Genomic DNA, 15,422 nt, shown 5'->3' with positions numbered 1-15,422 from the left:
TAAAAACCAAAACAACAACAACAACAACTTTACATGTGATATATATAAAAAAAAGCATTAGTGCAGTTCTACCAATGTTTTTTTTTTTTTTTTTATGGTGAGAACCTTTATTTAGTACTATGCATGGGTTGAGGAATGACAAGACAGAAGAAGATACTTGTTGATATTAGACTTGAATTTCTATAGATTGTAAGTTTCAGGAAATACAACTGAAGGAATAAATGAGTAAGAAGAAGAAGAAAAGTTGGTTCTGGAGTTGATCAGTAAATGAATGTTGACTGGTAGAGGAGGGGGTGAATTTCAGAAGAACAGTGCCCACGGAAGACTTCGTAAGAAACAGGTCATTAATTAACTGGACTATCCTCTTTTGAACGGAATCTAGAAGCCTGAGAGAAGCTTTGAGGCACCACACCAGCTGTGGGAATAATGACACAGTGGGCCAGATTTAAAACTAAAAAAATTGTAGAGTGAGTAGATGCAGAGGAAGCAATATTCTAATGTACTAATGTACAAGAGGGAAATTAGAAGTGGTAATCCCTAATAGAGATGTGATCTTGTCTAAAAATCTGAGTATCACTAAAGATTAGCGTAAGGGCAGTAGAATCCTTTTTCCTAGATATGACAGGATTGAAATTAACTTAGTAATCCTTGTGCACTGGAGAATTACCTGTAGATCAGAATTTTAAGGAATTAGTGGTAGATATTCAAGAAGTTTACGCTGTTTGTGTAGGGCAAGGTTTCTCAAACTGGAAGGTGGAACGCAACATGCTATGGATAGGATTTCCAGTCAGTGGAAGAAGGTCATTAATATAGATGAAAAGAGTGGGAGAAAAAACTTAACCTTAGGGAACACCAGCATTAGTGGAGAAGTTAGAAGACAGAGAGGCATCTATCACCTGCAGTAAGCAGTCAGAGAGAAAACTGAATACCCAATTTCACAAAAACAGTTGACAATCCATATGATGTTCAGAAGACCTTTATGAAAACATGCAGCTGCTTCAGTTTTAACAAGCGTTTTCATTGAAAACTGTAGAGGTGTGCTGATATGGTCTAGTGAAGTGTTATAACTTCAAATATTTAATACCCTCACAGCAGAAGATATATTTTAAAATAAATTTGGTAAACTGTGGACTTCATTTAGTGGCTAACTGACTTTTACTGAGAATGCTTAAAAACAAAATGTGTTTCCTAATGGCAGTTGAAAGTTCATAGAAAGCAAGAAGGCAACTGAGTTTTCAGAAACATTTAATATTTAACTTAAATATCATCATATTTGGAGAGCAAGTTTCCTGAACTGTATTGTCCTTGAAAGGGGAATTGACAAGTGCACAACTTAACTTGATATATAACGAATTATCCAAAATCATGCTTGGCATTTCAGCAATTCCTCACAGGAGTGTGTGAGAGAGAATATCCAGCTGCGGGGAGGGGAGACTAAATTCAAATTCTTTCTGTAAAGCTTTGCTCTTGATAGTGACATTGTTATAAACGAAACTTTTACTCAATATTTCAAGGTAAACAAAGTCGGAAACAGTATTTTTCTTGAAAGAATCATAAGTTGATATCTAACAAAACAAAAAAAAAAATCCTAAGTAAGAAAATTTTGAAAGCATATTGTATTGGTAAACAGTCCTACAACAGTATTTAAAAAAACTGCTCCTGTTTATAGTTAATAATCTCCAGCTTTCTGAGAGTCAAATTTTCGCTTCCATGTGGAAGGTGTAAGGGGCCACTTTGTAAAATTAGCACTACATTAAAACATGGCATTTATGGTTCCATGCATTTGACCAGTGGTTTAGTCCATATTGTGAGGACAATCCACTCAGATAGTAAAGTGTTCTCCTGGCATCCATACCTATACACATCAATCAGACTGGAAGAACATATGGCATGGCTAGCTGCTGACTGATTTCCATTGTTTCTGCAGGCCTGTGGGCTGCAGAAACATTTACAGGCTAGACTGTGGTTCCTCACTACTTTGTAATGATTCTCTAACGTCTCATGACGGGATGAGGTAACCACCTGTCTTGAGATGCATCAAGTAGTCAGTCACTCATTTTATGCTTACCTGTTGGGCATAGTACGAACTTATATTTTTATAGCAACCCGCCAACAGAACAAACACTGCTGAACAACATCACACAGACATTTTCTCTAACATTGTTCAGTTGCATATTTCACATGATCAGGTGTCTCGTTACGGATTTGACATTGTTTGTTGTTTGGGAGCATTAGCAACTAAGGCCATATTGCTCCGGAATAGGCGGTGGTCATTCCCTGACCTTTCCGCATCTGGTGGTGATGGGCTCGAACCCCAGTCTAATCGAGAAGCGTGCGCTATGCACTGCGGCTTCTTCCCACCTGGCTATGGAGGCGCAGGTGTCTTGTGACCTTTGTTAAGATAGTACGGCGTGCTATGCTAATCATATAGAACCATATTGAAGGAGATAAAAGAATTTCCACTCCTTCCTCAACACCATTTCTTTCATCTTGCTGATAGACAAAAACCAATCCTTTCCATCTCTGACATTACCCATTCTAATGTGCACATTGCTTCGTTAACTGGATCATCACAAAGATAACTGATGAATTCAGCAGAGTAAGAGTAGCAATACTCACCATTTCTGCCATCCAAGAGTATGAAAAAAAGTGGTCAGTATTATCTATACACAGAGTAAATCCACTAAATCAGATCTTCAAATTAATTAGTCATCCACCAATCCAAATAGTAAAAATAGCCTACTAAGTCAACTCCCAATGTGGCCAGTCTTACTTAAACCCTGCTCAAGAATGCAGCATGAGAGTCAAGGTGGGAGAATTGCAACCTTGCTTTTCCATATCATTTCAACCTTCAGGAACCCAACTGGATGATGACCACCATTTCCTCTCCCATTCTTTCAGCAAAGTTAACAGATAATAAGGGGGGAATTCTCCTAATGAGAGCCCAGATATCCAGAAAAGTATTTCTCTATACCCAGGTGACTCATGGCATACAGGGAGATATCATTATTGAACAAAGAGTTGAACTGAAACATTTTAATGTTCAGTGAAAGTTCTGTAAGAAATAAGTTTAATTAATGCAGAGATGTGCATCTTTTTCTATCAATTGCTGATTGGCTGCACTTCAGAACATGCCCTTCTATAATTACATTAAGATTTTCCAAAGGAAATTAATCTTATATGGGCATCTCAGAGAAATGCTAAAGATACCTTTGTAAATTTCATTTTGTGATACAAGAGTCTACAACATCCTGTAAATGAAATTAGGGGAGGAGAGGTCAACTTATTTACACCAGAAATGTTTATTATTATTTTTTTTTGTTTAAATTACAATTATCAAAATAAAGGTAATTTGATGTAGGAGGATGTGTTATGATCCATACACGATTTGATTATTTTTTCTATCTACAAGTAATCCATATTATAATACATATATATACAGGAGAATAACACAATATTTAATTTATTCAAAATATAAAAATATCAAAATTTAGTATTCATAATTATAATTCGTCCAACAAACAGTATAACCATAAAAAATGTCACAAAATCAACAGTTTAAATGTAGCTGAGTCACGAGTTAAAAGTTTAAACAACAGGTTATGGTTGTGCAGGTCAAGACAATTTCATGCAACATATATCTATACACAAAGACTAAAGCAATCACTTTCAATTTCTTCTTAAGGATCCATCAGTAACTGTCCTTGAAACTTTGCTCCTTGTTCCACATACACGTGCAATTGCAAGGCAACTTGAGGTATTCCTTCGCCTTGTTCGAGTCCTGTGTTGAGGCGTAATAACAGAAGGGGCTCTTGTTCGTAATTCTGCAAATGCCATGCCACTGCTAGTGGGTTCCAAGGTAGTACTACTAGCAGTAGGTGGTACACCATAACTGCAGCTTGCAGAGACATATCTTTGTTGTGCAACTACAAAGAATTATAATTGTGTAAAATTTAATATGCTAGCTGTCTGCAGGAAGAAAAAGATTTGGTTCAGTAAAGTTTAACAAGAGGAGCATAAAAACAAGCATTTACATACCTGGATTTATTCCTGTTCCAACACCAAAACTGCGCACTTTTGAAGGTGATGTCATGTGTTTTCTTCGTGCTCTGGAGCAAATTCCTTTAACTGCTCTTAACACCTGGACTGGTGCAGCTAGTTGGTGAACTGACTTAGAAGTGTTTTCTACACCTAGACCTCTAGAAAGACTTTGCCGTCGTGGAAGACAGAGAGAACTAAGGGTCACATCTTCTTGGCTAACAAAACTTTGGACCTTGTTTCCCACTTTATGAGTGGGTGTTCTCATATTAAATGCTGCTGCAGTCTTCATCTTGGCCCATGGTTTAGACACAGAAGTACTTTCTCGAAAATATCCATTTGGTGAACTGGATGTTTTAAAAGTTCCCCTTACTCTACTCCAAGGGGATCGTTCTTTCATTGGGGATTTCTGTCTGGCAGTTATTAAAGTTTGAGAGGTCAATTTATGGAAAGATAAATGAGAAGGTGTACTACTTGTGCGATGAACATCACCTGATGTTTCAAGATGCGTTTGCCTCTTGTCTGGTGCAGAATTTTTTGTAGAGTAAACTAGTGATCTTTGCTTTCTGTTTCGAGTAATGTGACCTTTTTTGGGCACCTTCTTTTCTATAGAAAATTAAACAACACCAAAGGGAATTAATTTTCAAAACTGAAATAAAAAATACACTAGAATTCTACTATATGAATCAATATAATAAGTCACTTTAAACAGTTATAAAACCTAAAATAATTGTCAATAATTTTTGCTATATTTATCATATTACACCTCTTCACACAAGTTCAATAGGTGTCCCGATGAAGAAAAATTTTAAGGTATAAATGACAAAAGTGCAATAGTACACAAAATAATTAGCAAATGTAGTAAGGAAATATCTGTTTGCCAAATTACTGGCAAAGCAAATATGCTCACAGGTGAAGGGGCTGATTACCTATGCGTGTTACATAGTGGGTATAGTTGACAGTCAAAAAACAAAATCTCATGCTGTTAATGAGTCTAATATTGAATCCCACTTTTCCATTTCAGCAATTTTTGGGGGGGACTCCTCTCTATTGGGGGAGCATTATCAACTGTACCCATAAAGTGTAGCACAAGGTTCAAAGTTTTGTCTCTACATCTCACAACTGTAACAGTTCATGTCATGAAAATGCACAACTCATACAAGCATAATGCATTATACGTGCCTAGACCACCATAGTACCTTTACCTGATGTGTAATGTGTAACACTTGATGTTAGTCATCTATCAACTAGTATTGCCTAGTGTAGTAGTAGTAGTGGCATGTGATGCAAGACAGCAAGTGTACGAGCTTATGCAGCATTAGCCAAAAAAAAAAAAAAAAAAAAACACACCATTCCCTCCAAATGCCTGTCCAGTTCCTCCTTAAATTTATTCAACCTATCAACTTCCACAACGACAGATGGAAGTTTGTTCCAGCAATTAACCACCCGCTGGCTAAAGGCAAATTTCAGCACATCTATTCTACATCTGTCTTTTCTTAATTTTAATTTATGCCCCCTTAGGTTCGTAATCTGAACAAGTGGAAGGATCCCATCAGAATTCAGCGTGCTCAACCCATTCAAGGCCTTATACACCTCATGGGATGGTTGAGTGGGAGACGGCAGAGAGTGGTAATCAATGGACACTGCTCTAGTGGAGTACCCCACAGTTCGGTGCTGGGCTTGTTGTTTTGTGTATTTATTAATGATATCGATGAAGGTATATCAGACTTAATGTCCAATTGCAGATGATACAAAGGTCGGCAGGGTTGTTAATGATACTAAAGACAGTATGCTACTGCAACAGGATCTAGAAAAGTTAGGCAGATGGGCTGAGAAGTGGCAACTGAAGTTTAATATTGACAAATGCAAAGTACTACATATGGGTAGCAGTAAAACAAGAGAAACGTACCAACTGTGTGGTACTACACTCAGGGAGGTGGAGAATGAAAAAGACCTGGGGTAATTGTGCAGTCGGATATGAAGTTCTCTGAGCAGTGCAGACGGGTTGCCAGAACAGGTCATGGAGTTTTGTCAATGATATATAGGATTTTGCTAGCAGAGAGAAGGGGGTGATTATACCTTTGTAAAAGGCAATGGTTAGGGCACACTTTGAGTACTGCATACAGGTCTTGAGGCAGAGTTGCTAGATGGGATACTTCCACTTGCTGAGATTAAGAACATGAGGGGGAATAGATTCAAATTGTGGAAAGACATTTGTAGAATAGATATGTGGAAGTTTGCCTTTAGCCATCGGGTAGTTGATTGTTGGAACAGATTTCTATCTGTTGTTGTAGAAGTTGATAGCTTAAATAAATTTAAGGCTGAACTAGACAAACATTTGGTGTGACTGGATGGGTGAAATGGGAAGGTTTTTTTTTTTTTTGGCTGATGCTCTATAAGCTTGCTTTCTTGCATCGTATGGCTCAACTAATGATAATGCTAAAATATTAATGGTTCAGCACATACTGTTCTTAGTAAGGAGCTGTGCTTTCAAAAAATGTGACAAATAGATTCCTCAGCATTTAACATCAGAACTGAAGGAAGACAGTGTTCTGTGCTTGTTGGAAAGTATGAGAGCAAAGGAGAAGCCTTCTTAGAATGAATAGTGACCAGAGTTGAATCCTGGGTGTACTATTACACACCAGAAACCATAGGCACAACTTCAGGGTAATGCCATATAGGCTCTCCTTGATTAAATAAGTTAGGTTAGGTTAGTACTCTGGGATCATAATAAGGTAGTCACCCTGAAACATCTGGAGACAGGAGAAACAATGGTAAGAAACAAATTCTGTGCTGTGTTTTCTGAATCAACTAAAGTCAGTAATTTAATAGAAATATTGTTATGTTGCAGTGCACACCATTGTTATGCTGCAGGTGTGTACCTGCAGCATAACAATGATATTTCTATTAAATTATTGACTTTAGTCGATTCAGAAGCACAACACAGAATTTGTTTACCTGAGGATAACACTGAGGTTTTGTCTTCAAATGTTCACCTGCAGCATAATAATGCCTGTTCTAAAGTGAATCAGATACAGGAGAGAAAGTTTGAGGTATTACCCCATCCTCCATCTTTCCCAGATTTGGCACCATGTGATTATCACCACCTTTTTTTTTAGCCAATAAAATATATCCAGAGGATGTCATGTCTTGTCAGATAAAGAGGTCAAGATGGCAGTGCATGAATGGCTTCAAACCAACCTCAAACTTCTCTTGAGAAATCCTAGCATTAGTGCAGCATTGGAGGAAGTGAAATGAACATAATTAGGACTACACTGTCGTAATGTTAACATATGTAATTTTCTTGTTGTTTGTGAAATACAACTTTTATTTAAATTTTGCAGTTTTCATTTGAATGACTTTTGTGGCTTGATACTTGATTTTTCAAACTAGCAAAGGAAGACAAAGAGACATCAGTTTCTCACAGGCTCAAGAGAATATTTTTATTTAACTTTAAAACAAACAAACATTTACTTATCTTTCACAGTAGTCCAAATTTTAAAACTTCAATTTTTTTTTTGTAACAAAACTAAAAAGACTAGGCTCCAAAGATTTACTTAAATATATCTAATTGAACATATCTGACTGAACTAATAGTTCAGTCAGATATGTTTAACATTCAACCAACAGATAACCTATCCAACAAATAAAAGATACAATACAGACATTGAAGCCTTGCAGATGTAACATTAAAGAAGTAAGAAAATGCATAGAAGAGGATGAACATGTTACTGTTCTGATAATGATAGCAGACATTAGGCACAGCAGTGGTGCAGGTATATATAGGTAAACATCAGTTTATGACAGAGAAAATAGATGCAATGTATAAAAGAGTAGGAGAAATAATTAACAGAGAGGAAAAGGAAGTGATATTTGTAATAATAGGAGACTGGGTGAAGAGGAAGAAGAGGACAAGATGGGATTCTGTGTGGGAGAAGGAATGAATGAGAGAGCGATACTGGTTGAATATGAAGGGGAAATAAATGGTACCATCAACATTAGAAGCTTAAATGGCAAAAAGTGGAATTAACAGAAAACTAGGTAAATGTGATATCACCTGCAGCATAATAATGCCTGTTCTAAAGTGAATCAGATACAGGAGAGAAAGTTTGAGGTATTACCCCATCCTCCATCTTTCCCAGATTTGGCACCATGTGATTATCACCACTTTTTTTTTAGCCAATAAAATATATCCAGAGGATGTCATGTCTTGTCAGATAAAGAGGTCAAGATGGCAGTGCATGAATGGCTTCAAACCAACCTCAAAACTTCTCTTGAGAAATTCTAGCATTAGTGCAGCATTGGAGGACCACATGAATATGGTTCCATATGAATATGAAAATTCTGTTAGTTCCATATGAATATGCCAAGTACCACAGCTGCACATGGAACTAACAGAATTTTGCAACCCTGCCCCAACCAACCAGTACACCCTTACGTGTTCTTATACCATTCCCCTCTCAATGCCTTGGACATTTGGTTATTCAAATGAAAGGATAATCTGCTCCTTGGGCTGTTCTATTCAGTTTCTGAAGTCTCCAGGTTGAGAGAATAAGTGGTTCGCCATTAACTTGAAACGTGATCTCTCCTAGATATATACCAGGTTTTTTGTTTAAGTTAACATAATCTGAAACCTAGTTTTATTTATTATTTAATGGCCTCATATGGTGTCTGTTAATGTATACAGCAGGCCCCCGTTATAACGCGGTTCGCTTTACGCTGATTCGCTATAACGCCGTTCTTATATTATAACCAGTATCTGACTATAACGCTGTCACAGATCACTATAACGCTCTTTTACAGATTGAATTTTTGGCATATTTAAACAAAATCGTTTCATTTGTTGGAGTCGATAGCTTGAAAATGAATAGCAAAACAGCATTAAAACGTTTCCTACGACAACTTGAGAAATTTTCTCGCACGCTAATTTAATTGCAGTACAGTGACTTGTTACGTAGTTCCGAGATCAACATTTTAAAAAAAGGATCAAGTATATTGTTTGTAATATTTGCGTTATTTGCATTTATCCGAAGTCTACTCATCACTCAGTACCGTATTAGACATCGTGCGAAACGGACAGTTTACTTGAAAATTGTATCGTAATTAATGCAACCAACGCAGTTACATTTGCGAAGAGTTAATAATGGCCGATAAGAATGAAAAAGCAACAACGTCTGAGCGCAGTACGAAGACTATAAATGTAAGAAAAGGGCTGAATTTGAAAATTAAATTAGACGTTTTGAAGCGAATCGATTCGGGTCAAAGACAAGCGAATGTGTGCCATAATTTAGGACTTGCAAGTTTAACTGTAAGAACAATTATAAAAAAAAATAATTAATTTTAGCAGCAGGAAAGATAGCTGTTCCACTGCAAACAACTAGGGCTAGGCCGGCTATTAGGATTGAAATGGAAAGACTTTAACTAATTTTATTGAAGATAATATCCAATGCAGAATTCGGTTAATATTATTAAAAAAGAGAGAGAGAGAGAGATTAGCCAATATAATGATCTGAAGAAAACCCACCTAAAAAAAAAAAAAGTGGAACCATTTAAAACTAGTAAGGGCTGGTTGAATAGATTTAAAATCCAGGGAGAAGCCACAAGTGCAGATTAAGGAGCCGAAACTTTCAAAAAAGAACTTGTTAAAATTATTGAATAGGGGTATTATGCGTTATACTTCTCAACAAATTTTTAACATAGATGAAGCAGGACTTTTGTGGAAACGAATGCCTAAAAGAAGTTTCATATTGAAAGAAAAAAAAAAAAAAAAACATGCCAGATTTCAAAGAAGTTGTTGACTTTATTGTTGGGTGGTAACGCTGCAGGGGATTTAAAATTAATACCCATTTTAGTTTATTTGGAAGAGGGCCAAAATTCAACCCAAAATCCACACATTTTTCTTGATTAAATTCATTAATTAAATTAAATCAATTAAATTCATGATTTTAATTGGAATTTTAAGTTTAATTTTGATACGTAAGTAGTTACCACATAATTATATACATATGTAATGCAGAATATTTTATATGTACAAATATTTGAATATTAAATATTTTGACCGACATTTGTGCATCTTTTCACTATCGTTTATTATTGATTAGGAAATATCCTATGGCACCGACCACAACTCACAAATACATATGTTACCTTATGGGAATGTGGCGCTCGCTTAGCGCGGATTCACTTAGCGCTCTGTTTTTACGGAACCAATTATCAGCGTTAAGCGGGGGTCACCTGTAATCAATTTATGTCTTGTGTGATGTTACTAAAATACTAGCACTTTGCTGTCTCAGGGTGAAACCATTAATAAATATTTTATAATGTATTTCCCCCTATGCAGTATAAATATTGCAAAATTTACCTGATAGGGTTAATTTAACGTGAACCTAATATGTGATTTTTACATTTATTTTCAATATAGGAATAAAAAAAGTTAATATTTCATAATTTTAAACACAGCAGAATCCCACTACTACATTAATTTCTCTTAAAGGAGTTGAATGCTGTATTCTGCAGAAATTTTAGTTAGAAGAAAAAGACTGTTATAGTAAAAAGTTTGAGAATGATTTCATTAAAATATATATAAAATATATGTCTATAGGTTCTATATCAGCTGTTCCCAAACTTTTTTGGCCAAATGCCCCTTGGTTCCATAAACTCATCCCCAGTGTACTCTACTGTACTACCCTATAAAAAGTATTATTCAGACTAGCAGTTTACACAACCCACTAAAGAAGATAACACAATAAAATTCAAAACAGTAATAATTAATTGCACATTTATTCAAACAATAAAAACTTTTTAGTTTAATTAATTCAACAAAAACTGATGAATTTGATCCACTGATACCAGATTTTCAAAATCTGATAGTTATACCACATTTAGTAACTACATCACTGTTCAATAAATTCTTAATTTGATGGATGGCTTCATGAAGTGATACCAGTTTCCCAATGTCTGGTTTCAAGTCAATTAGCAGGAATCTTAAATCACCACATTTAGTAATCTGGAGTTGATTTCTTTGCTTGGAAAGAAGTTGTATGGTTACACTAAAGCCACACTTCACCAAATATGATGTTGGAAATGCAACAAAGAGCTTGCATTTCTATTATAAATAAAAGTGAAGGTGTTCTGCCCTAGGTGAATCCTTGGTGAATCATAAATAAGCTGATCAGTGTGCTCAGATGGGACCCCACCTCCAGCATACCCCTGCTGCCAACCTTGTTTCTTAGCACCACTCTAAGTAATCCCACTACCTCCCAGGGAGTGATATTACTCATTTTGGGAACCACTGCTCTATAAGGTCTATGATCAGCAAAAAAATTTACCTCATTGTTTTATATAAAGTGGAATTTTACAAGTCTGTAAATCATACATCTCTGTCTGAAACTAATTTGGATGCCATTTCAAGAGACCTTTAGAAATTATTACTGTCACTGTTAGGAATATTACTAGTGACAAGAATTAAAACTACACTTTTTCAAATGGGATGCAAGTGGTGTGGCAACTAGAGTGCTATGGTGCATTGTAGTTGCCTTATTTTGGTTGTAAGAGCAAGTCCACTATTTTGAAAAAGTCTCTAAAGAATACTAATGAGACGTGGGGAAAAAAAAATTGTAAAAGAAAAATAATAATATATAAAAAAAAAAAAATAATCTGGTTCAGTTTGAGGTATTGCATTTTATGAAGATGTTGAAAATATTCAACAAAAAGCTACAATACTAAAAAAAAAAAAAATTTTGCACATCTGCCCATTTACAGTTGGACCTCTATAGAACAAAATCGATCGTTCCCTTGAAAAAATTCGTTAAACAGAAATTTCGTTATAAAGAAATATGACCTTCTCAACAGCAAAAAATACTGTAAATTCAGAAATACGCAGGAATGAATAAAATTTCTAACATTTTAAAACAATTAATTTATTAATACATACATATTACAAATGACTACTTGCATGATGCACACAATGTATTAGTACACTTTTAAGAATTATGTCGTAAAATATTTGGTTATTTTTTGTTGTACACTGGATTCTACTGTACACCGTTCATAAAAATGTTTGCATTTGTTTAAACACTCAAATATATTTTCTGTTACATTTTCTTCCCACTGAAGGCCTCAACGCAAAGTTTCAAATGCTGCCAAAAATGCGTTTGGAAGGTTTAATATTGCTATTGCCCTCATTTTCATCCAACTCATCGTTGATATTGTCACTAGGTTCTTTAAATACGCTCCAAAATGTTGGAGTCACTTGGATATTCAGCTACTACGACATCATTGTCAAATCTTAAAAATTCGTCAAGAACAATTTCTCCACTGATCAAACCTTGCTTGGAACTCTTCCCAAGATTGCTCAATGTCTTGTAGTTGTTCATCCCTCTCATCACTGTTAATTGGCATTTTAAGCAAACCCTGCTTTTGCAAAACAATTCTTAACTGTTTCCATCACATCTTGACTCCACACTTTTGCAAACTCTGATATGCACAACCGAAAATCTATAACAGAATCTATAGGCTGATTGGTTTCTATTCTCAGTATAATTTTTTTCAGTATGTACCTTCAGTAGTGCATTTTCAAATCCTTGGCCCATTGACTGCAGTTTAGACGAGGTATTCAGAGGGAAGAAACAAGCTTCACACTTTTAAGTTTTGAAATTACCGAGTGAATGTCAGCAGTTGTCAACAATCAACGTCATTTTTCTGTTTTCTTTTGTCATCTTTCTATCAAAATTTAAAATCTACTGTTAAATTAAAAAAAAAAAAAAACTGTTTTTTTCCAGTGGGTATAGTCTTCTTCAATTGCAACTCCAATTTCATCAGAAATAACTTTTTCAAGTAAGCCATGGCACTCTTTAAATTTGACCAGCCAACCAGAACTGGCTTGGAATGTTTTATGCTCCAGAAAAGATGCATATTCCATAGCCTTATCTTTTATTAATGGCCCTGATATCGGCATGTTTTGGTTTCGAATCAACTTCATCCACTTAAAAACTGCTTCATCTACATCTTCAAACAGACATAATTTTGCATGCTTCTGATTGGGTCCCGTTTCCTCAAACAGTTTGAAATTGAAACACAGTTTTTCAGAGTAGTTAACACACTACTGGCAGGAATACCAAATTTTAAAGCAATTTTTTTTTAACGCCTCGATCTACACTATTAAGCACTTCCACTTTTTCATATTACAACTCAAGGATTTCATCTTAGCACTGTAAAGTTACTTGCACAGCAGCTAAAACAAAACTGAAATTAGGAACCACTTGTACCTACCATGTAAACAGAGACAGGTGAAATTTAGTGAGAGTGTGAATGACTCATTTCCTGCAAAACAACAGATGAATTTCTGGGATAAAGGAAATCATTCTCCCCTAATTCTCTAATAGGATGCTTACAATAGAAAACAGGTTGATCAGACCCAATGTCTGTGGACAGATAGCAGTTGACCAGCGTGACTTCTCGGTACAGTCATGTCTAGGATGTATAATGAGGGGGTAGCAAAAAGTTCGTACCCTTACCTAAAAATAACAGCTCTAGAAAGGTGAAACTTCACAGAAACTTGAATCCTCTTCTATGAACTCTCCATGTATAGAACACATTTCTCCCATCTATGGATCAGTTGTTTAATGCCTTGATCATAGAAATCTGCACGTTTTGCCTGAAATGATTCCACTTCATTGATGACTTCCTGTGGAGGTGTGCTTCTACTGCTTTGACATGTCTTTAGTCTCCCGATCATACTGGTACACCCAGTATTCATCATTTGTCACCAACCGATCAAAAAAATTCTCAACATCCGCATTACACAAATCCAACAATTGGTGAGAACATTGTATGACATTGCTTCTGCAAAGGCGTCAGTAAACTTGGTAGACATGTGCAGATGGTCATGTAAAATATTGTGGTCAGACCCATAACTACCCACTGCATTTGCGATGAAATGAATAGTCACATGTCTGTTACTCAGCACCAGCTGCTCAACCTTTGCAACTGTCTCACTATCTGTGGACGTTGATGGCCTTCCTTCACTTGGCTCGTCAAAGACACTTATACAATTACACTGGAACTCCCGTTTCCACTTTAAAAAAGTGTCATAGAATGTAAAATTCTGTCCATACACAGCTATCTCTGGATGCTGATGGCCTTCCTTCTCTTGGTTCGTCAAAGACACTTGTACGATTGCACTGGAACTACCTTTCCACTTTAAAAAGGTGTCATAGGATGTACAATTCTGCCCATACACAGTTTTCATTTCTTCATCAATTTCCCGAGCTTTCTTGCCCTGTATATGCAGGAACTTGATCACTGCTCGATACTCCACTTTGTCAACCATAGCGTACTTCATCAGATTCTGGACTCCACCATGGGAATGAAATTTCACATGTTAGTTAGTGAATATGTAGACAACTTATATTAAAAACGGTATCTTCCTACTGATGTTTTATCTAGGTCAGGGTATAAACTTTTTGATACCCCCTCGTAGGTTTTACTTCTTTTTAGCCATTGCTGACCCACTGCTGGGCAAAGGCCTCTCCCAAAACCTTCCACCTTTTTTCTATCCCACGGTGTCATTGGCCAGTTTCCTCCTGCAGGGTTTCATGAGCACTACTAAATTGTAAAATGTTTTAGCTCTTAATTCGAGGAATTAACCCCTTTAGCTCTTAATCATGCTTTCTACAGCATCAGCTCTATTGCCTAAAGGCCAGAGGTGCGAACAATGCATACCCGGGTCACTCGAAATCAGTTCATTATATGTAAATTTTCTTTGTTATATGGAAACTATTTTCAATGTAATGACCAAGGGGAAATCAAAAAGTTCGCTACATAAAAAAATTTGCTATATGAAAATTTGTTAAAGAGAGGTCTGAATGTATATATCTCTAAAATTACAATACTGTGATGACATAAATACTGACAAAAATTTCAATTTCTTGAACTATCTGATGAATGTTTTAAATATTAACTTTATTTTGAATTATGTTGGAAAATTATTCACTCAGACTACATGACTCTTTATCAAACAGTTTTTCCAATTTTATAGTTGAAGATTCAGGTGAAATCAAAATATTATCATAATGGATGGCAACATTTTGTAATTCCTACAGTATGTGGCAACATTAAGCTACTGTGTTTCATTCCTACCTGGAGTATTATTTGTTGGAAAATTTTCTGCCAAGCTACTTGTTTCGAGCTGGTCATTGCAAATTGGCAGAGTATGATCAGATCCTCTTCTGCTTCTAAAAGGGGACTGTTTTGGTACCTGAGAATCATTGACTGGCTGTATTTTGTTTGCAAGTCTAATTAGAAGAGAGAGGGGGGAAAAAAGTGTATAATTAGGTCACCTGCAGAAGAAAACAAAGATATTTTAAAATAAAGATTGGCAATAC

The 15,422-nt window shown here is 35.8% G+C and overlaps 1 protein-coding gene across 3 annotated transcripts in view; it reads right to left on the bottom strand.

The window, feature by feature from the left end:
• Nucleotides 1-3,606: 3,606 nt before the first annotated feature.
• Nucleotides 3,607-15,422, bottom strand: part of LOC150081023 (cytosolic carboxypeptidase-like protein 5) — a 119,567-nt gene continuing 107,751 nt past the window's right edge. For all 3 annotated transcript variants that reach the window (XM_090380980.1, XM_090380982.1, XM_090380981.1), the window contains 3 exons: nucleotides 15,178-15,332; nucleotides 4,039-4,644; nucleotides 3,607-3,926 (listed from right to left, as the gene is read on the bottom strand). In XM_090380980.1, coding sequence (XP_090237106.1) covers nucleotides 3,670-3,926; nucleotides 4,039-4,644; nucleotides 15,178-15,332 — 1,018 coding nt within the window. In that variant the 3' untranslated portion in view covers nucleotides 3,607-3,669. The remainder of the gene's footprint in view (nucleotides 3,927-4,038; nucleotides 4,645-15,177; nucleotides 15,333-15,422) is intronic.

This window comes from Mastigoproctus giganteus, chromosome 9, assembly GCF_048544385.1.
Source record: "Mastigoproctus giganteus isolate SK-2022 chromosome 9, ASM4854438v1, whole genome shotgun sequence".
In the NCBI taxonomy this organism is placed as follows: Eukaryota; Metazoa; Arthropoda; class Arachnida; order Uropygi; family Thelyphonidae; genus Mastigoproctus; species Mastigoproctus giganteus.
Note: the sequence above shows the minus strand (reverse complement) of the source record. Positions and strands in the feature narration are given on the sequence as shown.